The sequence below is a fragment of the Electrona antarctica genome, assembly GCF_951216825.1.
Source record: "Electrona antarctica genome assembly, chromosome: 13".
Taxonomy (NCBI): domain Eukaryota; kingdom Metazoa; phylum Chordata; class Actinopteri; order Myctophiformes; family Myctophidae; genus Electrona; species Electrona antarctica.
Window position 1 is genome coordinate 45,985,416 of NC_136794.1, and position 24,629 is coordinate 46,010,044.

Here is a 24,629-nt window from a genome sequence, read left to right on the forward strand (position 1 = left end):
GCAGATCTACAAGCTCATAGCGCGCCACCGAGTGGCGCGCTACGAGCTTGTAGGTCTGCTATTTTTGAAAAATCGAAGAACCACTGACATAGAAACATAGCTTTTTCAGAAAACTGTCAGGATGTAGAAGACATTTTTAGAATCTGATCTCAGGTCTAAATGGGTCAAGTCAATGTTGAGGCTAGAGCCCGACCGATGTTTGGGTCTGATTTTAGAGGGTCCTAGACGACGATGTTTTGACATATTTTTCAAAAAAATATTGTTTTTTTTAATCTATTGCAACATTTATTTGATTAACCCAATTCAAGCCTTCCACGAGATATCTCGAGGAAAGCTATTATTACCATCTGGGCCGTCACGAGAAACACGAGATTTGATTTAAAAATATTAAACCTGGTACCTTTTTTTCCCCGCTTCGTTACTAGCCTCCACAGGCCTCCCTTTGTAGAAACGGCCTACATGATGATAATCCGCGGTGCACGCGCACAGGGTTATTAGTGGTTATTCTGCTCAAAATGGGACAAAGTACCATGTTTGGGACCTTCTAAAACATTAATCTGAGCTCGCGCTAAGGAAAGGAATGGTCCGCGTGTTGGTACACATCCTAGAGTGAGACTGGACTACAGATATGGAGTGTTGGTACACATCCTAGAGTGAGGCTGGACTACAGATATGGAGTGTTGGTACACATCCTAGAGTGAGACTGGACTACAGATATGGAGTGTTGGTACACATCCTAGAGTGAGGCTGGACTACAGATATGGAGTGTTGGTACACATCCTAGAGTGAGACTGGACTACAGATATGGAGTGTTGGTACACAGCCTAGAGTGAGACTGGACTACAGATATGGAGTGTTGGTACACATCCTAGAGTGAGACTGGACTACAGATATGGAGTGTTGGTACACATCCTAGAGTGAGGCTGGACTACAGATATGGAGTGTTGGTACACATCCTAGAGTGAGACTGGACTACAGATATGGAGTGTTGGTACACAGCCTAGAGTGAGACTGGACTACATATATGGAGTGTTGGTACACATCCTAGAGTGAGGCTGGACTACAGATATGGAGTGTTGGTACACAGCCTAGAGTGAGACTGGACTACAGATATGGAGTGTTGGTACACATCCTAGAGTGAGACTGGACTACAGATATGGAGTGTTGGTACACAGCCTAGAGTGAGACTGGACTACAGATATGGAGTGTTGGTACACAGCCTAGAGTGAGGCTGGACTACAGATATGGAGTGTTGGTACACAGCCTAGAGTGAGGCTGGACTACAGATATGCAGTGTTGGTACACATCCTAGAGTGAGACTGGACTACAGATATGGAGTGTTGGTACACATCCTAGAGTGAGGCTGGACTACAGATATGGAGTGTTGGTACACATCCTAGAGTGAGGCTGGACTACAGATATGGAGTGTTGGTACACAGCCTAGAGTGAGGCTGGACTACAGATATGGAGTGTTGGTACACATCCTAGAGTGAGGCTGGACTACAGATATGGAGTGTTGGTACACATCCTAGAGTGAGGCTGGACTACAGATATGGAGTGTTGGTACACATCCTAGAGTGAGGCTGGACTACAGATATGGAGTGTTGGTACACATCCTAGAGTGAGGCTGGACTACAGATATGGAGTGTTGGTACACAGCCTAGAGTGAGGCTGGACTACAGATATGGAGTGTTGGTACACATCCTAGAGTGAGGCTGGACTACAGATATGGAGTGTTGGTACACATCCTAGAGTGAGACTGGACTACAGATATGGAGTGTTGGTACACATCCTAGAGTGAGGCTGGACTACAGATATGGAGTGTTGGTACACATCCTAGAGTGAGACTGGACTACAGACATGGAGTGTTGGTACACATCCTAGAGTGAGGCTGGACTACAGATATGGAGTGTTGGTACACATCCTAGAGTGAGGCTGGACTACAGATATGGAGTGTTGGTACACATCCTAGAGTGAGGCTGGACTACAGACATGGAGTGTTGGTACACATCCTAGAGTGAGGCTGGACTACAGACATGGAGTGTTGGTACACATCCTAGAGTGAGGCTGGACTACACTGTTGGTACACAGCCTAGAGCTTGTAGATCTGCTATTTCCCCTCTCACGTTAAACTGTCCCCGTCCCCATTATGGAACGCGCTCCCCTCCCACGTCAAACTGGCCCCGTCCATCCAGACTTTTAAATCTCGTCTTAAAAACCCATCTTTACACCTTGGCTTTAAACCCCCGGTTGAGAGTCTCTGTGGTCCACGTTTTGTTTCATTGTCTGCTGACCTGACGCTGCTGCGTTTTTCCCCCATTTTGTTTCAGTGATTCGTCTCCATTTGTGTTGTTTTTTACTATCTGTTCTTCTTGCTGTTGCTTTTCTGTGTTTTAGCTACAGTGTATTTAGTTTTTATTTTCCCTGTACAGCACTTTGTTAACCTTGCGTTGTAAAATGTGCCATATAAATAAAGTGGATTGGATTTGAGAAGTTTTAATTAAACCTCTTAAATCCTTATGTCAGATACAGCTGATCTATTAAGCTTACAACACACCTTTTGCCGCGCAACGCGTTGTGAGCTTGTAGATCGGCTATTTTCAGCATGCAACCAAGTGTAAAATGACTTATACTGGATCTCTTGTCCACTAGTCCCTCCCTAACATTTTAGTCTAGTTTTTATCTGACGAAATTGTCAATAGATTTAGTCTTAGTTTTAGTCATGATGGCTTACTTTTCATTTAGTTTTCATCAGTGAAAAAAGGTAGTCGACGAACATTTTTCGTCTTAGTTTTAGTCGACGAAAACAACACTGATCGGTTGCATGCTTGCCGACACAGATGCAGCTCTAGTCTCGAGTTTCAGCTCGTCTGCAGTGGCGGATGTCGAGTCTTTCGATGCTACTGACACGGACACAATTTGAGGTGTATAGCAACCAGTTCTCCGTTTACTGTGCGCGGCACACAGGCATGCGGGATAGGGAGGGGATCCTTTTCCCCTGCGAGTGTCGCAAGGTGCACAGACTAGATTTTTATACTAATACGTAGAAAAAAGTCAAACTGCTGCTCTAATGTTGCTCAAAGTCAAATCGTTGTTGAAATCTTCTTTATCTGACAGGCCGTTGTAGTATATTGTGGTGACCGTAAAGCCATGTTTGGAGTAGAACTATTATTTTAATCGACTGAGGTCGATAAAAAAAGGCTTATAAATCCTAACATTTTTCTGAAAAACCCATGTTTCTATGTCAGTGGTGCTCAACCTTTTTCATGTCAAGGACCCCCAGAATTATCTCTATTGGGCCACAGACCCCCATCTCAAAATATGTAGTTCCAGGGACCCCCCAGAAGCAAATATTTTAGTTAAAAATGTTCGCTCTGAAATATATATTCAATGATTTGCGCCACATAACGTTTTTCCCGCCCAAAATGGGTTAAAGGGGCATTCCACTCATTTTCAACATTTTACTATGTCATTAATATACCTTAGAGCTGTTGTGTAGAAATAATGAAAAAGTCCCCCCATTCTGTGTTTCCTAGAACTGGAGGTCTGAAAAAAATCATTAACATGGTGAATCACATCTTGATGATGTCATCATTTTTTTGTTAATGATTTTTCTATGAAACACAGAATGGGGGGACTTTTTTATTGTTTCCACACAACACCTCTAAGGTATATTAATGACATGGTAAAATGATGAAAATTAGTGGTATTCCCCTTTAAGTGCTTGTCAGCAAAACACATTTAATTCTGTTTTGTTATGTGGACCTGAATGAAAGTACCTGGGGATGTACAGTATCATTTCACTTAGTCGCTGCCAGTCATTGATGCGGTCAAAGGTATTGAAGACGAAGAGAAGAGAAGAGCTATTGGAGCCTGGAGTTGTTCTGATCTGCTGTTTCCGAAAAATCTGCCAATACTGCCTAAAATGCTGCTCTAGTTATCGGCGTGTGTGCTGATCCCATGCCACGTAATTTATCATGATGATATTTCACTTTGTTCACAATATTTTGAATGCTTCCATTTTGGCTGTTTAAACTGTTTTATACTCTTGTGTACCGTTTACATTTTTATTTAACTAAATTGTAGCTGCACTTTAACCCATTCTGGGCGGGAACCCCTTTTGGTGTTTTAACTAAGCATTTTGTTATACTATAGCTATTTTTTGAAAAATCGTGAAAATATTTATTTCAGAAAACCGGAAGATTTAGAAGATTTTTTTTTAATTTCGAGGTCGGGCCAAAATGGATTAATGGAATTCTATTTTATTCCTAGATCAGTAGTCCTCAAATGTTTTGAATTTCAAGGACCCCCAGGGGCCATTTGGAACCCGGGGGGTCCCTGGACACCACTATCCTAGATTTTCTTTACGCACTGCTATTGGGGAAGTTGAAACGTGGTATCGGTAGTCTCGGGTACATCTCTACTTTGGACCCCATGCACACAATGCTGAAATCATGTCTCGTCTCTGTCTCATTGCCTACCGTACAGCGGCAAGCGCCCGGGCAGTCAGGAAAACGGGCCAAGGTACAGTGGCAAGAGGCATGTCTGTAACAAAGTGGTTTTGCATAAAATGTTGGGTGCTGGTTAAGGGTGTTTCTGCTTGTCTGCACGTTGCTGTCAGAGATGTTCAGATCCATCACTTGTTCACACCTTTGCAGTGACATCATTGCCTCTTTTTTTTTTTTTGCTCCAAAATGTGCCACATTGATGACTGAAAGCATGAAGTAGTCTTGAACTCTGGTGAAAAGAAATTAAAAAAAAAAATTAAGACCAAGTACATTGCTAGTGTGTAATGTTTTTTTTTGGCCTGCATTGCATGGGAACCTGAGTTTTTATCTTTTTTGTTTTACTTTTTTTTGTTTTGTTTTTTTGCTCGTCTTGATACGTCCATCCATAGCACTTTGGTTTGTGGTGTTGTAACAAATCTCTGTCCCATTCTGACTCTTCTTCTTAACCATCACCACTCTCCCCTCCCCCCCCCATTCTGACTCTTCTTCTTAACCATCACCACTCTCCCCTCCCCCCCCCAGTCTAACTCAAAGTTTAAGTTAGTTCGGAGCCTGGCTGTTTGCGAAGAGTCCTGTCCTCCCCCTAGTACCTCTGATCTACCACGAGGACATCAGGTAAAAAGAACCCCACTCCCCCCTGTTCTCCCAACAGTAGGCACCACCACCACCACCAACCCTCCAACACACACACCTAACCCATCCTGTTGTCCCAACAGTCGGCACCACCACCACCACCCCTCCAACACACACCTAACCCATCCTGTTCTCCCAACAGTAGGCACCACCACCACCACCACCCCTCCAACACACACCTAACCCATCCTGTTGTTCCAACAGTAGGCACCACCACCACCACCAACCCTCCAACACACACACCTAACCCATCCTGTTGTTCCAACAGTAGGCACCACCACCACCACCACCCCTCCAACACACACACCTAACCCATCCTGTTCTCCCAACAGTAGTCACCACCACCACCACCAACCTTCCAACACACAAACCTAACCCATCCTGTTGTTCCAACAGTAGGCACCACCACCACCAACCTTCCAACACACACCTAACCCATCCTGTTGTTCCAACAGTCGGCACCACCACCACCACCAACCTTCCAACACACAAACCTAACCCATCCTGTTGTTCCAACAGTAGGCACCACCACCACCAACCTTCCAACACACACCTAACCCATCCTGTTCTCCCAACAGTCGGCACCACCACCACCACCAACCTTCCAACACACAAACCTAACCCATCCTGTTGTTCCAACAGTAGGCACCACCACCACCAACCTTCCAACACACACCTAACCCATCCTGTTGTTCCAACAGTCGGCACCACCACCACCACCCCTCCAACACACACCTAACCCATCCTGTTCTCCCAACAGTAGGCACCACCACCACCACCACCCCTCCAACACACACCTAACCCATCCTGTTGTTCCAACAGTAGGCACCACCACCACCACCAACCCTCCAACACACACACCTAACCCATCCTGTTGTTCCAACAGTAGGCACCACCACCACCACCACCCCTCCAACACACACACCTAACCCATCCTGTTCTCCCAACAGTAGTCACCACCACCACCACCAACCTTCCAACACACAAACCTAACCCATCCTGTTGTTCCAACAGTAGGCACCACCACCACCAACCTTCCAACACACACCTAACCCATCCTGTTGTTCCAACAGTCAGCACCACCACCACCACCACCAACCCTCCAACACACAAACCTAACCCATCCTGTTGTTCCAACAGTCGGCACCACCACCACCACCAACCCTCCAACACACAAACCTAACCCATCCTGTTGTTCCAACAGTCAGCACCACCACCACCTCCAACCCTCCAACACACACACCTAACCCATCCTGTTGTTCCAACAGTCAGCACCACCACCACCACCAACCCTCCAACACACACACCTAACCCATCCTGTTGTTCCAACAGTCTGCACCACCACCAACCCTCCAACACACAAACCTAACCCATCCCTCCTGCCCTCCCAACAGTCGGCACCACCACCAACCCTCCAACACACACACCTAACCCATCCCCCCTGTCCTCCCAACAGTCGGCACCACCACCAACCCTCCAACACACAAACCTAACCCATCCTGTTGTCCCAACAGTCGGCACCACCACCTCCAACACACAAACCTAACCCATCCCCCCTGTCCTCCCAACAGTCGGCACCACCACCAACCCTCCAACACACAAACCTAACCCATCCCCCCTGTCCTCCCAACAGTCGGCACCACCACCAACCCTCCAACACACAAACCTAACCCATCCCCCCTGTCCTCCCAACAGTCGGCACCACCACCACCAACCCTCCAACACACAAACCTAACCCATCCCTCCTGTCCTCCCAACAGTCGGCACCACCACCACCAACCCTCCAACACACAAACCTAACCCATCCCTCCTGTCCTCCCAACAGTCGGCACCACCACCTCCACCTCCAACACACAAACCTAACCCATCCCTCCTGTTGTCCCAACAGTCGGCACCACCAACCATCCAACACACAAACCTAACCCATCCCTCCTGCCCTCCCAACAGTCGGCACCACCACCACCACCACCTCCAACACACAAACCTAACCCATCCCTCCTGCCCTCCAAACAGTCGGCACCACCACCACCACCACCTCCAACACACAAACCTAACCCATGCTCTGGTGTCTCAACTGTCATTTCAATACATAGTCATGGCCAAAAGAAAGGTACATACGTTATGTTATTCCCCTCTCTTTCACCAGCTGTTATTTCATCCTTGAGCAAGTTGAAATCCATTTGCTTTTTTTCTGTTTTTCTTTTCTTTTTTGTTTAGTTTTTTAGTTTTGTTTTGGGGTTTCTTTTTAAACGGAAATGCCACTATTTGAATAACCTATTTTTTTACAAATATCTTATCTGCAATTTAGTCTCTGTAGAGCTCTGTAAAACTAGAATTACATGCAAATGGAGACTCAAATTGTAACAGAGACATAAATATAGACAGGCCGAATAACCATAATACCATAACCCCCCCCCCCCCCAAATTGGATCCCATTGAGTTTGTTGTTTTGTCAAGACTTATGTACATAGATACCGCCTCAGCTGGGGGGGAATTTAACCCATTTAGACCTGCGGACGATTCTACATGTCTTCTAAATCATGATAGTTTTCAGGAAAAAAAAATGTTTCTATGTCAGTGGTTCTCAAGCTATTTCATGTCAAGGACCCCAAAAATTATATGTAATTGGCCGCCGACCCCCATCTGAAAATATGTTGTTCCAGGCAGGGACCTCCCCAGAAGCAAAGATTTCAGTTAAAAAACATTCACTCTGAAAGAATATATATTCAAAGATTTGCACCACATTTTCACAATTTTTCAAAAATAGCAGATCTGCTATTTTTCAATAGCTAAAGTATAACATAATGCTTAAAACACCAACATGGGTTCCCGTTCAGAATGGACTAAATTGAGTGCTTCGCTGTAACCCGTAGCAAAATGTACTTAACTTTACTATGAGCTGCCTAGTGCCTCCTGCCTTCTTTTCTTCAGTGCTACCTTGGCTTACACGCCAACGGCAGCACTAAAGCTCTGTTAGCAAAAGCTGCAAACTCAGACCCACGCTGCTTTCCACTTGGCGAGCTAGCGATGAGTGCACCATGCTTCCAACGTAAACATTATGCGTGATTTATATGCGCTTGTACATCATGTCACGCAAACTAAAGTATATAAATCAGCCGTTGCAAACCACCTCCCCAGAGACTGGGGAGAAAAAAAATCCCTGCTCCCAGTCGTCCCACTCGTCATGTTGTGTACCGCTCTCTTCCTACTTTTGTATTGACTCTGAAAAGCATTTATGAGGCTTTTTTTCTCCTCCACATTTTTCTTTTTTCTTTCAAATCAAAGACGTTTTTTTTTTTTTTTTTTTGGAATGGAAGACTTTATTCAATCCCAGTGCCTCCCCACCCTTCCCAACCCTCGTAGTAGAGGTCTTCTTTGTCTGCATCGGGTTGAGACGGAAAGCTTTAAGCCCGGCACTCTTGATGCATATGGGCTTTCCCATGGCTCCCCTGCTAAGCCGCTACAGAATGTGTTTAATAGACGTCTAATAAACTGGGAGGGGGGAGAGGGGGGGGGGGTAAAAGTAGTTTGTTCTGATTTCAGGTGCATTAGACACAGTCCAGCTCTTTAAGTGGCTCCAGAGAAGTAAATAAACTGTTGCGGTTGTGGTTTTTATTCTCCCATGAACCCAACCTGCATCCCTGAGGCCGTTCCACTGTGGCTGTTATTTTCTTTATTCCATCCGTTTCTCCGTTTGTTTTTCCTCAACCCCAGCCCCCCCTCGCCCCCGGTAATAATTCACACCACGTCCTCCTCCACCCTGAAAGCCCTCTGGCTCTTTAACCATTATGGTTAGAGTGGTGAATAACACAACAAGCGAGTAAAAAGACAGGCCGGAGGAGGAGGCGGAGGAGGAGGCAGCCATCTTAGAGAGAGAGAGAGACACTGGCGGGTCATGGTGATGGATCATACAGTCTGTGTGAGGCTATGTTGACGCGCAGAGGTTGTGTCATGTCGGCTTTTCAAAGTTCCACGTCTTCATCAATTACCTGACATTGATTTAGCAATTAGGAAAAAAAATAGAATTGTTATTATGCCAATTTGGAAAAAATAGCTACATTTGAACCTTCGGTCGGTTGCAGAATGCAATAACTGTTTTTTTTGAATGCTTTAGCTATTGAAAAATAGCAGATCTACAAGCTCGTAGCGCGCCACCGAGTGGCGCGCTACGAGCTTGTAGGTCTGCTATTTTTGAAAAACCGTGCTACATTTGAACCTTGGTCGTTGCAGAATGCTATAACTGTTTTTCTTTTTTTTTTTCTTTTTGCTCCTTACCTTGCAGGATGAAATTCGGATCCAACTCACCCAATCGTTTGACAAAGAGGAGCCACCAACGCCCAACAAGAATGAGGAAGACAAGGAGAAGAGCATCAGTGACAAGCTGGAGAAGCCCGACAGAATGCCCAGGAAGATGTTATCCCGAGGTGGGCCTTTGTTACCCATTTAGGCCTGACGTCGAAATAAAAAAAAACGTTCGCTCTGAAAGAATATATATTCAAAGATTTGTGCCGCATTTTTACGATTTTTCTAAATAGCAGATCTACAAGCTCGTAGCGCGCCACTCGGTGGCGCGCTATGAGCTTGTAGATCTGCTATTTTTCAATAGCTAAAGTAGAACATAATGCTTAGTTAAAACACCAAAAGGGGTTCCCGTCCACTCAGAATGGGTTTAAAAGACGCATCTCTCTTAATCAAAGTAGCTTAATGCATTGTTTGGTCATTTTCCTTTTAACTACATGAACCCTGGCACCCTTTTTCTGGGCATTTCATAATGGGTGAAACAACATTCGGCGAAAATACAACCTCTCAATTAGGGATGGGTTTTTGCAAAAAATCTTGCTTTTTATCCAGGTCCATTGTTTTGTTCACTCTCGACCAGCTTCAATAGAACTCAGATTGCCTCCAACAACTAGGCCCATTTCAAATGTAAGAGCTACTTCTATTAGAAACTAACTATTTGGAAGAAATCAACAAAGAAAAATAGACTAATAAAAGAATCTCGCCAACTGAGGGGTCTTCGACTGACTTGACTTGTCTTTATTTTAACTAGTCGTATCGTCGATTTTCAGAGGGCAGCTCTAGGATACATTTTGGCTTTGGTTCCTACTTTGGAACCGAATTTGGATACTACTCGCAGCGCTTTGATTGATTATTGTATTAACAGTTTGCAGAATTACAGTACATTTCAAGCACAACTCAATACAAAGGCTGTTAACTGTGAGTGGACGACCCAATTAAGCATTACACTTGTTTACAACAGGGTCCACCATGTTCAATTCATCAAAACATTTAGAGACGTACAAATAGACACTTCTATATAGACAAAGAACAGTACAGGAATTCATCATAATGGAGGTAAAAAGGGAAAAGAAACATATACAGTGAGGGGAAAAAAGGGGGGGTGGTGGGGGGGGATTCAGATTTTACGGGGGCCAGTTTCGAATTGCAGCCATCCGTAGGTGCCCTTTGAGAGCGGTTTTGAAGGAGTCAAGGATTCGCATGTCTTAATGACTGTTGGTAGGGCGTTCCACATTTTGGTGGCATAGGAGCGAAAAGAATTTAGTCCCTTGTTTGCGCTCTGTGTCATGACGCGTTGTGAGCTTGTTGTAGGCAGGCTTTTTGTTTAGGCGAAGAGATTCCGTATAAGATTCCGACCCCTGGAGGACCCCAAATTATGAGGTTAAATTCGTTAACCCATTAAGGCCTGACGTCGAAATAAATAAAAAGCCTTCTGAAAGAACATAATATTCAAAGATTTGTGCCACATTTTCACGATTTTTCAAAAATAGCAGACCTACGAGCTCGTAGCGCGCCACTCGGTGGCGCGCTACGAGCTTGTAGATCTGCTATTTTTCAATAGCTAAATTACAACATGTTTAAAACACCAAGGGGTTCCCGCCCAAAATGGGTTAACTACATGAACCCTGGCGCGCTACGAGCTTGTAGATCTGCTGTCCGTTTGTTTTTCCTCGTCCTTCTACTTATTTGTCCTCGTCCTCAGATTCCAGTCAGGAATACACAGACTCTACTGGGATCGATCTGCACGAGTTCTTAGTAAACACGCTGAAGAACAACCCCAGGTGTGTTGACACACACACACACACACACACACACACACACACACACACACACACACACACACACACACACACACACACACACACACACACACACACACACACACACACACCTGTCACCATGATTACATAAGAGGCTGAAACGTTGCATGTCCCAAGTTTCAAATCCGTATGTTTTTTTTCCCGTAAATGAATGCCTTACTTCATCACTCGAAGTCTGTCGCACAGAAGTAGTGCAAATAGCAGATCTACAAGCACTCAAGGCCTCACATCGCGAGGGGTTGTGAGCTTGTAGATCGGCTATGTTCACTATTTTTAAAAATGTTCTTTTATGACATAATCGTTGCGGTTTTCACCTGACACCACACGATGTGTTGGGGGGGGGGGGGGGGGAATGGTGAATATACTGTAGCAGACCCACAAGCTCTTGTCTTGGGTATTACCGCACGTGCATAGCCCAAGACGTCTGTGGAGGTCTTTGAAAAAAAAAAAAATATATATATATATATATATATATATATATATATATATATATATATATTTTTAATTAAAAATCAAAACAATTTTTTTTTTTTTTTAATACGTGGTGCCAAAGTTTGTGTTTTCGCCATTGAGAATGCATTTGGCGTTTAAATTAAATAACTCCGAAACTCTAAAACATTTCAAAGTAAAAAGGTCCAGCATGTGTCTCCACAGTCAGCTGAATTATAAAAAATGTGAATGGATTTTCTAGGTGAAAGTGATTTTTGGGCAGTTTTGCGTGGGCTCTCAATGTGTTAAAATGTTTCGAAAGTATATCATTATTAAATGCACGGACTGTTTTGGCCACACTATAATTGAAAGTTTACAAAGCCTAAAAGGCAAAACGGAAACGCAATTATTGATTTGTATAAATTCCAGTGTTTAATGCCAAAATCTTTAAAAAAAATTGTATTCACACAGCCAGCAATGGGTAGAACGCTCCCAAAGAAAATGTAGTCTCTGTGACACATCTAGGGGCCGCAATCTGCATTCAAAGATGTTCCTAGAAGCTTTGTCATTGGTCGAAAAAAACCCTGATTGGTTACCTGATTGGCTAACCAATCAGGAAGCCGACAGGCAAACCCATTGCTGGCTGTATGAATACAAAAACCCCCCCCAAAAAAAGGTCATTCAAATTTTGACATTATTGCTTATAGCCGCTTTAATCGCAAATATTCATGACCATCGGCTAAAAAGTCATGATCATGATGACAACCCTTAGTGTTGAACTCTTTTGTCTTTGCCTCGTGTCGGCCTGTATTCAGCTGTTCTATAAAAAGACCTGCTCTCCAAAAGGTTACATTTTAAAACACTTGACATTGCCATGATGATGAAGACCTAATAATCGCATTTTTTTTTTTGTGTCGCCGTGCCGTACATTCACAGGGACCGAATGATGCTGCTGAAGCTGGAACAGGACATCCTCGACTTTATCAGTAACAACGAGTGAGTGCACGCTCCCTTTGGCCCACTTAACACGTTTAGGCCTGGGGACGATTCTACTTAATGTCTTCTAAATCCTGACAGTTTTCTGAAAAACCTTATGTTTCTATGTCAGTGATTCTCACACTATTTCATGTCAAGGAGCCCCAGAATTATCTGTATGTGGCCGCCGACCCCCATCTGAAAATATGTTGTTCCAGGGACCTCCCCCCCAGAAGCAAAGATTTGAGTTAAAAACGTTCGCTCTGAAAGAATATATATTCAAAGATTTGCACCACATTTGCACGATTTTTCAAAAATAGCAGATCAACAAGCTCGTAGCGCGCCACTCGGTGGCGCGCTACGAGCTTGTAGATCTGCTATTTATCAATAGCTAAAGTATAACATGATGCTTTAAAACACAAATGGTGTTTCCGCCCTGAACCGGTTAATGCTTTTGGGTTTACGTTTCAAGCCAATAAGCCGTTCCTTGTCATTTCTATTAAAGTCCGCATAATTTTCCCTATGATGGTTCCACACGTCGCCCCGGGGAGTGCTAATGAGATTTGACTCCGGGCGATGTTCGAGCAGCGCTGTTTAAAAAAACGTGTTTCTAATTGTCCCCCCCTTGGTCCCTGCTGAATTATTGATTTGTTTTCTCTGCCCCCTCTCTCTCTCTCTCTCTCTCTCTCTGTCCCTCTCACTCTTTATCTCTCTCTCTCTCTCTCTCTCTCTCTCTCTCTCTGTCCCTCTCACTCTTTATCTCTCTCTCTCTCTCTCTCTCTCGCTCTCTCTGTCCCTCTCACTCTTTATCTCTCTCTCTCTCTCTCTCTCTCTGTCCCCTCTCACTCTTTATCTCTCTCTCTCTCTCTCTCTCTCTCTCTCTCTCTCTCTCTCTCTGTCTTTGTCTCTGTCTCTGTCTCTCTCTCTCTGTCCCTCTCTCTGTCCCTCTCACTCTTTATCTCTCTCTCTCTCTCTCTCTCTCTCTCTCTCTCTCTCTCTCTCTCTCTCTGTCTCTCTCTCTCTGTCCCTCTCTCTGTCCCTCTCACTCTTTATCTCTCTCTCTCTCTCTCTCTCTCTCTCTCTCTCTCTCTCTCTCTCTCTCTCTCTCTCTCTCTCTCTCTCTCTCGCTCTCTCTCTGTCCCTCTCACTCTTTATCTCTCTCTCTCTCTCTCTCTCTGTCTCTGTCTCTGTCTCTCTCTCTCTGTCCCTCTCTCTCTGTCCCTCTCTCTCTGTCTCTCTCTCTCTCTCTCTCTCTCTCTGTCCCTCTCTCTCTCTGTCCCTCTCTCTCTGTCCCTCTCTCTCTCTGTCCCTCTCTCTCTGTCCCTCTCTCTCTGTCCCTCTCTCTCTGTCCCTCTCTCTCTGTCCCTCTCTCTCTCTCTCTCTCTCTCTCTCTGTCCCTCTCTCTCTCTCTCTCTCTCTCCTGTCCCCTCTCTCTCCCGCCCCCCCTCTCCCCCTCCGTCGCTCGGCTCCGTTCCTTTAACGTCCTCAGAAGCCAGAAGAGAAAGTTCCCCCCAATGACCTCTTACCACAGAATGCTGCTGCACCGAGTGGCTGCCTACTTCGGCCTGGACCACAACGTGGATCCAACCGGGAAATGTGTAATCATCAACAAAACTAGCAATACAAGAATGTGAGTAATCTCTTGCTTACACACACGCACACACACACACCACACACACACACACACCACACACACTACACACACACACTCTCTCACTCACTCACAGAGCCGCCTCCAATTCCCTCTCCGCGTCCCAAGAATTGAATTTCTCTGGGCCTCGCTTTAATTCAAACGGCTTAGCCTTGCAGAAATGACTGACTCTGTATCTTCAATACGGAGCAAAACAGATTTTCCTGTGCGGTCCCCCCGAAATGAGTTTTTTTTTTGGGGGGGGGAAACCTAATTATCTGCATCTTTCAATATGGCAGAGTGCGGGGGGACAGCTCAGAGGTAGGTAGGCAGGCTTAGAAGACGTAAAGAGGCTGGTGTAAACATCTCAGGGTTTTTTTAAGCATACCCCTCATGAGTGCTGCAGGTTTTCATGTTGTTCCTTTCTCCTGCCCTCCCCTCCCCATCCTCCTTGCCCTCCCCTCCCATCCTCCTTGCCCTCCCCTCCCATCCTCCTTGCCCTCCCCTCCCCTCCCCTCCTCCCTGCCCTCCCCTCCCATCCTCCTTGCCATCCCCTCCCCTCCTCCCTCCCCTCCCCTCCCCTCCACCTTGCCCTCTGCAGACCTGATCAGAAGTTCTCAGAACACATCAAAGACGACAAGACAGACGACTTCCAGAAGCGGTACATTCTCAAAAGGGACAACTCCAGCTCGGACAAAGATGACAACATGGTACGGTCCCTTTCCACTTGGAGACCAGAGGTTCTCAAACTTTTCAGAACGTGACACCCCCCCCCTCCTAAAAAAAACCCAACCATGCCTCTGCTTTCGAGGGATGGTGCATAAGCATTGTCAACGATCTGCATCAACCCCCCCCCTCCACACACGCACACGCACACGCACACGCACACACACACGCGTGCACACAATCTACTAATCAAATGATTCCTGAGTGCGGCACGGCTGCAGCTCAGCGCTCCTTGGCTGCGGCTCACTGCTCCAAGAGATGGGTCAAATGCGGAGAACAAATTTCACTGCGGTAACGTGTGTGACAAATCGTACGACTTTGACACACACACACACACACACACACACACACACACAGTCACACACACACACACAGTCACACACACACACACACACACACACACACACACACTAGTTATTCTGCCTTGACTTGACTTTTTTCAATTGTTAATTACCTTCGTGAACTTCTTGTTGTCATTGTGTATTCTGTCCTATGTTTGTGCAGCACTTTGTGTCATCTCTATTCTCTACGAGATGCACTATTTACAATCATGCTTAACACCATGAATCCTATAGCTTCCCTATTCTGGGCATGTCATAACAGGCGAACATTTGCCAAAAGTAGCTCTACGAGCTCACAATGCATCTCATCTGATCTACAAGCTCACAACGCATCTCATTGTGACTTTATCTCTACAAGCTCACAACGCATCTCATTGTGACTTTATCTCTACAAGCTCACAACGCATCTCATTGTGACTTTATCTCTACAAGCTCACAACGCATCTCATTGTGACTTTATCTCTACAAGCTCACAACGCATCTCATTGTGACTTTATATTGTAGATCGGCTATGAAGAGATTTGGTGTAAAGGGGTATAAACCGTGGACTATGTATAGACCCCTGTGGGACACCGGTAAACAAAATGTGTAGGGTTTAAGTGGTTAACCCATTTTGGGCGGGAACCCCTTTTGGTGGTTACATACATTATGTTATAATTTAGCTATTGAAAAATAGCAGACGTACAAGCTCATAGGCGCGCTACGAGCTTGTAGGTCTGCTATTTTTGAAAAATCGAAGAACGACTGACATAGAAACATAGCTTTTTCAGAAAACTGTCAGGATGTAGAAGACATTTTTAGAATCTGATCTCAGGTCAAAATGGGATAATTAAAAGGGCTAGTTTCGTTTTTTTCCACGTTTCCAGATGCGAATGCGGTTGAAGGACGACAGACGGAGCAAGTCCATCGAGGAGCGAGAGGAGGAGTACCAACGAGCCAGAGACAGGATATTTGCTCAAGACGTGAGTGTTTCTCTTCTTTCTGTCTTTCTTATTACCAACAAATAGAGATTATTTTGCCGTTATGTAACTGTATGTGTATACGTTAGGGCATTAAGCAACTAGTCGACTAGTACATCCACTAGTCGACCTTGTTGGTACTAGTTGACTAGTTGATAAGAAAAAAAAAATATTTTTATTTTTTTCCCCCGATTTTGTAGGCCTCAATATCAGGTAGATTATAGTTATAGTCACCATGTACACAGTTTTTCAATGTACAAATATTTATTTATTTATTTTTTATTTTTTTTACATAATAGGTAGTTAAACAACTAGTCAACTAGTAAAAATGACTAGAAGTGAATGCCCTAGTGTATACGTATAGTTTGTATAGGTTCAAGGTTCAAGGTTAGCTTTATTGTCCCTTGCGGGAAATTGGTTTGCAGCCAGATCATAGTAAAAAATCACACCCGTGTGAACTGAGTGGTGTAAGGTCTTATATAGCCTGATCAGCTGTGGTCTGACGTAATGTCTGACGTAATGAAATCACACCCGGGTGAACTGGGTGACCGTAGCAACCATGCTCATTTTTTACGCACAGACAGACTAACAAAGCCAGTTGTAGGAGTGGTTTACACCACTCAAAAATACACACAACAACATTCAATACAACATTCAATATAATTCTAAGAACAGGACACTAGAGACAGAGAATTCATGACATTCAAAGTAGCAAAGTCAGCAAAAGTGCATTAGTGGGCAGTATGTGCAAAGAGGCAAGAATAAAGTGCTATCTGCTGTTCAGCAGTTGAATAGCAGCCGAGGACAAAGGATAGTTTGAACCGATAACCGTTCAGTTAGTCTTTGTAGTGGAGCACCCTCAGCCGACGACCTGAGGGCAACAGTTCAGTTAGTCTTTGTAGTGGAGCACCCTCAGCCGACGACCTGAGGGCAACAGTTCAGTTAGTCTTTGTAGTGGAGCACCCTCAGCCGACGACCTGAGGGCAACAGTTCAGTTAGTCTTTGTAGTGGAGCACCCTCAGCCGACGACCTGAGGGCAACAGTTCAGTTAGTCTTTGTAGTGGAGCACCCTCAGCCGACGACCTGAGGGCAACAGTTCAGTTAGTCTTTGTAGTGGAGCACCCTCAGCCGACGACCTGAGGGCAACAGTTCAGTTAGTCTTTGTAGTGGAGCACCCTCAGCCGACGACCTGAGGGCAACAGTTCAGTTAGTCTTTGTAGTGGAGCACCCTCAGCCGACGACCTGAGGGCAACAGTTCAGTTAGTCTTTGTAGTGGAGCACCCTCAGCCGACGACCTGAGGGCAACAGTTCAGTTAGTCTTTGTAGTGGAGCACCCTCAGCCGACGACCTGAGGGCAACAGTTCAGTTAGTCTTTGTAGTGGAGCACCCTCAGCCGACGACCTGAGGGCAACAGTTCAGTTAGTCTTTGTAGTGGAGCACCCTCAGCCGACGACCTGAGGGCAACAGTTCAGTTAGTCTTTGTAGTGGAGCACCCTCAGCCGACGACCTGAGGGCAACAGTTCAGTTAGTCTTTGTAGTGGAGCACCCTCAGCCGACGACCTGAGGGCAACAGTTCAGTTAGTCTTTGTAGTGGAGCACCCTCAGCCGACGACCTGAGGGCAACAGTTCAGTTAGTCTTTGTAGTGGAGCACCCTCAGCCGACGACCTGAGGGCAACAGTTCAGTTAGTCTTTGTAGTGGGGCACCCTCAGCCGACGACCTGAGGGCAACAGTTCAGTTAGTCTTTGTAGTGGAGCACCCTCAGCCGACGACCTGAGGGCAACAGTTCAGTTAGTCTTTGTAGTGGGGCACCCTCAGCCGACGACCTGAGGGCAACAGTTCAGTTAGTCTTTGTAGTGGGGCACCCTCAGCCGACGACCTGAGGGCAACAGTTCAGTTAGTCTTTGTAGTGGGGCACCCTCAGCCGACGACCTGAGGGCAACAGTTCAAACTCAGTATACGTTTGCGTCTGTAAAGTAACTCTTCAATATTTTACGTTCCAGGGTCCAGATGGCTATGCTCTCGAAAAAAGGTATGCCTCCTCTCTCTCTCTCTCTCTCTCTCTCTCTCCCTCTCTCTCTCTCCCTCTCTCCCTCTCTCCCTCTCGTCTCCCTCTCTCTCTCTCTCTCTCTCTCTCTCTCTCTCTCTCTCTCTCTCCTCCCTCTCCCTCTCCCTCTCCCTCTCCCTCTCCCTCTCCCTCTCCCTCTCCCTCTCCCTCTCCCTCTCCCTCTCCCTCTCTCTCCCTCTCTCCCCCTCTCTCCCCCTCTCTCCCTCTCTCCCTCTCTCCCTCTCTCCCTCTCTCCCTCTCTCCCTCTCTCTCCCTCTCTCCCTCTCTCCCTCTCCCTCCCTCCCTCCCTCTCTCTCTCTCTCTCTCTCTCTCTCTCTCTCTCTCTCGCTCTCTCTCACCCGTTTTATGGTGAACCATTAATTTGCATGATAATGAATGATGCCTGCGAGGTTCTTGCGTTGCAATATGCTATCGTCTGTGTCCTCCACAGGATACAAGATGGAAGGATGATCTCTCTCTCTGCAGATGACGCCTGCAACAGCACTCAGCAAAGGCGGCAGATATTTAGGTGAATGTCTTTTTCCATAATTGTAATGCTACTTTACTGGGGTCTGGGGTGCTCTCAGCAACAATTAAGACATTAAACGCATCATACGAAGAATATCGTCACTGTCAGGTGAAAGCCTTGTTTGTCAAACAGTTGCCTTTTTCAGCCTAATGTATCAAATGTAGTTATTATTTAGTCACAAGCTCTTTCGACCGGTATTGGTCTTTTTCAAGTATCCTACTTGAAAAAGACCAATACCGGTCGAAACGTTGTACGTCCTGCCTGCTGTGATTGTGAATAAAATACCTGGAGCATTACAAAAGTTAGTTGCGAGCCTTTGCTTTTCTTTATGATTTCTGTTAGTTTAACAGTTTGGCTCAGCACCAAGATCGGAGGATGTGCGCATATTAGCAATCGATTCCCCTCGGTACTACCAGGCTGTTAACCGTGCACAATATTAACACGATCTCCTTCACCGCAAAAAACGGTCTGTTCAGGTTAAAAGACGGCCGCTCGACCAACAGCCGCCAGAGCAGCTCGGAGAACGAGCCAAAGTACACTGACCCGCGGCCGTGGAGCAGCACGGACTCGGACAGCTCCAACCGCAACCTGCGGCCGGCCATGACCAAGGCCAGCAGCTTCAGCGGCATCTCCGTGCTCATCCGAGGAGACAGCTCGGGCAGCAGCAAGAGCATGGGCCGCCTCTCCAAGACCGGTGAGTCTGCTGTCCTCCTCCTCCTCATCCCCCTCCTCCTCCAGGGGTCTGGAACCAACGCCTTATGTACACACCATACGCAGTGTTTCTGTGTTTATTTAAATTAACCACAGAAATAGCATCTACAAGCTCATAGTTGAGTGTGGAAAAAGTGCTCAATTGTTTTTTTTACTTAAGTAAAAGTACCAATACTGCAATTTTAGAAGTACTTCCTTACAAGTGAATGTACGGAATTGAAAATGTACTTGAGTAAAAGTACAAAAGTATCAGCATTAAAATGTACCTAAAGTACTAAAAGTTAAAAGCACTCATATTGCAGAATGTTCAAAATGTGTACAAAATGTATTGAAAATAGCCGATCTGTAGTGGAGTAGAAGTAAAAGTACTGGAAATTGGACATACTCAAGGAAAGTGTACTTAAGTACAGTACTTAAGTAAAAGTACTTACTGTCCACCGCTGGTCCTCCTCCTCCTCATCCAGGGGCCTGAAATCAATGCCTTATGTACACACCGCAGAACATTATGTACATTATGTTAAATTAACCACAAAAAATAGCATCTACAGTTGGAGGCCATCGATATTGTCCTTTTATTTTTGCTGAGGTTTGCGTGATCTGCGCAAAAGGACAGTTAACCCATTTTGGGCGGGAACCCCTTTTGGTGTTTTAAACATTGTTATAATTTAGCTATTGAAAAATAGCAGATCTACAAGCTCATAGCGCGCCTGCTATTTTTGAAAAATCGTGAAAATATTTATTTCAGAAAACTGGAGGATTTAGAAGGATTTTTTAAAAGTTTTGAGGTCAGGCCTAAATGGGTCAAATGATAAGGGACAATATCGGTGGCACCCAACTGTACAACCTCATAGTTGTGACGTGTTGTAGATTTGCTACATTTCGTGGAGAAGTTTGGTCAATCTGGTCAGCCCTTTGGCCACTTTGGCCTGTGCCTGGCCTTGTAGCCACATGGACAATGACCATCTGTCTTTTTTCCTTTTGTTAAACTAACAAAACACAAATTCAACCTTGATTCTCTGTTCATGTACCACAGACATTAAATTGGTTGGGGGGGTGAATCCGCATGCCACTGTGGCCGGTTGATGAAGTGCTTGGTTTCATGCCCTTTAGATACCCATCCATCATCTTCCACACATGTGGGTTATTTTTTGACTCCCCCACTCACTCTCAGCAGCCCCATGCACCCCCACCCCCACCCCATCCACCGGCTGGTCATTAGTGCAGCACGTCACAGCTGGAGATGTTCCCATACCATCCCCTCCCCCCCACACACCCCATCCTGATTCCGATAACCTGAAATTGAGTTTTAGCTTACACAGTGTAGCCGTCCGATACCAGTGCATTAAAAATAAATGTATACAGCTGTACATACTACTAACCTCGGAAACCCAGACGTTTTTATTTCCAGGGAGAAAAAAAAAGTCTGGGTCCGAGTCCACTTCAATTCGGCATAGAGTAGCGCAAACATCGCTCACTCTCTGCTGATTTCTGATCGTCTGCACCTTTGTTAAATTGACACACACCTGTACACACACACACACCTCTCTCTCTCTCTGTCGCTCTAATTAATTAGTCTCATGTCCAGCAGCTGTGCATAGTTTCTGCCGGCGGATCCTGCCGGGAGCTGCCTATGCCATAGAAAGCATAGGAGTTCCAGGCTAGTATACTACTAACCTCGCACAGGATGTGACATAGTTGCTATCGGCGTCGGATGGCCTGGCTCAGGTGTCGGTTAATGTTTGTATTGTCACTTTTCGGTTGTCACTTTTAAGATATAGCCGAGATTTCAGATTCCACTTGCGTTCGCATAGCTTTTCAGCTTAGTTAGCAGTATAAGCACAATGGCAACAATAATGAAGTTGGCTTTGCACACACACCACCGTGCATAGCGTTTTATCGCCAGTTGGCACGTTGGCAGGAAATTCAATCGTATTTAAAAACTCGATGACAGCCAATGTTTGTGCACCAGCAGTTTGATTTAACCCATTTTGGGCGGGAACCCCTTTTGGTGTTAGCATTATGTTATGCTTTAGCTATTGAAGAATAGCAGATCTACAAGCTCATAGCTCATAGCTACGAGCTTGTAGGTCTGCTATTTTTGAAAAAAAGAGAGCGAACATTTTGAACTAAAATATTTGCTTCTGGGGGGGTCCCTGGAACTACATATTTTGAGATGGGGGTCCGTGGCCCAATAGAGATAATTCTGGGGGTCCTTGACATGAAAAAGGTTGAGCACCACTGACATAGAAACATAGGTTTTTCAGAAAAAAATTAGGATTTAGAAGCCTTTTTTTTTTTAATCGACCTCAGTCCAAAATGGGTTAAATGGCATCACTCCTCCTGTCTCTGGAGAGACGTAACCTTACAGGACCCTCAAGTCTTCGTTTAGACCTCATTGATTTTACAGCTTTATGAGTAAATATAGAACCGGCGTGTCGATCCACATCCCTAGTAAATAATACATGAACAAATACTTGAAGAGATTGAATGCCAATGATATGGTTTGACAGTCTAACCTTACATCGTCTGCTAACACCGCACACGTTGTTGTTGTTGTTGTTTACCCGTGTAGCTTAACCCATTCTGGGCGGGAACCCCTTTTGGTGTTTTAACTAAAGCATTATGTTATACTTTAGCTATTGAAAAATAGCAGATCTACAAGCTCATAGCGCGCCACCGAGTGGCGCGCTACGAGCTTGTAGGTCTGCTATTTTTGAAAAATCGTGAAAATTAAATGCCGCACAAATCTTTGAATATAATATATTCTTTCAGAAGACTTTTTATTTATTTCGACGTCGAGGCTAAATGGGATAAACAAGCTACACTGTAGCATAATGTGATATATTGGGTGGTCTCTGATTGGTGCATAGACTGGCATACACGCCCATATACCACCATTTTGTCAGGCATTTTTTCTGGTACCGGAAAACAACTCTAGTCGAGGTCACAGCTCGTGACTTGACGTGTGAGCCATATTCAAATGAATTACAACAAAGACATTAACGTTGTGAACCAACCCTCCCTCGTCGCACCACTCCCTTCGTCAAGAGTTGAGTTAGAACGAGCCGTCGGATGCAAAGCTCAGACTTTAATGTTAACCCCTTTTGGTGTTTATGTGTTCATTATGTTATGCTTTAGCTATTGAAAAATAGCAGATCTACAAGCTCATAGCGCGCCACCGAGTGGCGCGCTACGAGCTTGTAGGTCTGCTATTTTTTGAAAAATCAAAGAACGAAACATAGCTTTTTCAGAAAACTGTCAGGATTTAGAAGACATTTATAGAATCGTTCCCAGGTAAAAATGGGTTAAATCGGGTGCTTCGTTGTTCACAGTCCCCAAGCGCCGGTGACACCAGGCGCAGGCCATTCTAGAGAAAAAACAAGCTTTGGTTGATTGATTGATTGAAGTATTAACAGTTTGCAGAATTACAGTACATTTCAAGTACACCTCAATACATACAACTGTTAACTGTGAGTGGACGACACCATAAAGCATTACACTTTGTTTACAAGAGGTGTCCACCGTTTTCAATTCATCGTAACATTTAGAGACGTATACGGATATACACTTCTATGTAGCCAACAACAGGAAATCATCCATCAAGCCATGCATCTTTAATCTCATTTTATCCTTGCCATCGATTTGATTTGATTTGATTCCTCAGTTTTCTGACAGAAGTAGATGACGTTGACGAAGCGCTTGCCTGGCGTTGCTTGGCAGTAGCAGCAGACTGAGGTCTTTGTAGTTAACCTGTTCTGGGCGGGAACCCCTTTTGGTGTTTTAAACATTACGTTATGATTTAGCTGTTGAAAAATAGCAGATCTACAAGCTCATAGCGCGCCACCGAGTGGCGCGCTACGAGCTTGTAGGTCTGCTATTTTTTTTAAATCGTTAAAATGTGGTGCAAATCATTGAATATATATTCTTTCAGAACTCAAATCTTTGAGCTTCTGAGGGGTTCCTGGAACAACATATTTTCAGATGGGGTCGGTGGCCAATTACATACCATTTTTGGGGTTCTTGACATTGACAATATTGAGCACCACTGATACAGAAACATCTTTCAGAAAACTGTCAGAATTTAGAAGACATTTCTTTTATTTCGACGTCAGGCCTAAATGGGTTAAGAGTAGCTGTTGTGCTGCAGATTACTCCACCACTCACTCATCTCCACTCCGGCTGTCCTTGACAGCGTGCTCTCTCCAAGGCTTACCGCCCCAGCATGTCTCCAAACACTCCTCCAAAAACCCTCTCTTGTTTATAAGAGCTCCCATCCTCTCAACCCCCTTTCACCCCTTTTAATTTATTGGTTGTTAAGATTATTGGCAAGAGAATATCGGAACTGTGTGACTTCAAATGAGTTCAACTGCCGCCAGGAAAAGTTGAGACGTGATCTTGTCTGCATAACAAGAGCCGAGCTGTTTTGTTTCTCACCTCAAGCAAATATCCTCCCTTTCAATCAGGCTTTATACTCCAAGATCCCGATCATTTAATAAGCTAATTATATTGGGTTGTCACAGTGTTCCCACTCACCACAGTTAGTTGTGGCACATATAAAAACAACCTGGAAAAAACTAAATGAAGACATTAATCAAAAAATTAATTAACATGTCATGTATGAGATGGTAATATCATTATCTTTTTTCCCAGTTTATGGCAGCAACTCTCCCACAGGTAATTAGAATAGATAATGAGTTATATACAATTGCAATTAGATTTTTTGACCCCTCAATTAAGTATTTATTTGAGTTTTATTGTCAGTATAGTGCAGGTAAGCTATGCCGAAGACGCAGTTCTATTCTAAATCATTAACCCATTTTGGGGCGGGAACCCCTTTTGGTGTTAGCATTATGTTATGCTTTAGCTATTGAAAAATAGCAGATCTACAAGCTCATAGCGCGCCACCGAGTGGCGCGCTACGAGCTTGTAGGTCTGCTATTTTTGAAAAATCAAAGAACGACCGACATGGAAACATAGCTTTTTCAGAAAAGTGTCAGGATGTAGAAGACATTTTTTGAATCTG

The 24,629-nt window shown here is 44.9% G+C and overlaps 1 protein-coding gene across 2 annotated transcripts in view; it reads left to right on the forward strand.

Moving 5' to 3' along the window:
* LOC306935900 (R3H domain-containing protein 1-like) overlaps positions 1 to 24,629 on the forward strand; it is a 69,794-nt gene that overhangs the window by 1,035 nt on the left and 44,130 nt on the right. Inside the window, exons 2-12 of one of the 2 annotated variants that reach the window (XM_079519220.1) lie at positions 4,489 to 4,524; positions 5,031 to 5,123; positions 9,424 to 9,565; positions 11,143 to 11,221; positions 12,626 to 12,685; positions 14,154 to 14,294; positions 14,896 to 15,004; positions 16,228 to 16,323; positions 18,323 to 18,351; positions 18,818 to 18,895; positions 19,372 to 19,589. In XM_079519220.1, coding sequence (XP_079375346.1) covers positions 4,489 to 4,524; positions 5,031 to 5,123; positions 9,424 to 9,565; positions 11,143 to 11,221; positions 12,626 to 12,685; positions 14,154 to 14,294; positions 14,896 to 15,004; positions 16,228 to 16,323; positions 18,323 to 18,351; positions 18,818 to 18,895; positions 19,372 to 19,589 — 1,081 coding nt within the window. The remainder of the gene's footprint in view (positions 1 to 4,488; positions 4,525 to 5,030; positions 5,124 to 9,423; positions 9,566 to 11,142; positions 11,222 to 12,625; positions 12,686 to 14,153; positions 14,295 to 14,895; positions 15,005 to 16,227; positions 16,324 to 18,322; positions 18,352 to 18,817; positions 18,896 to 19,371; positions 19,590 to 24,629) is intronic. The other variant, XM_079519221.1, reaches the window with a different exon arrangement.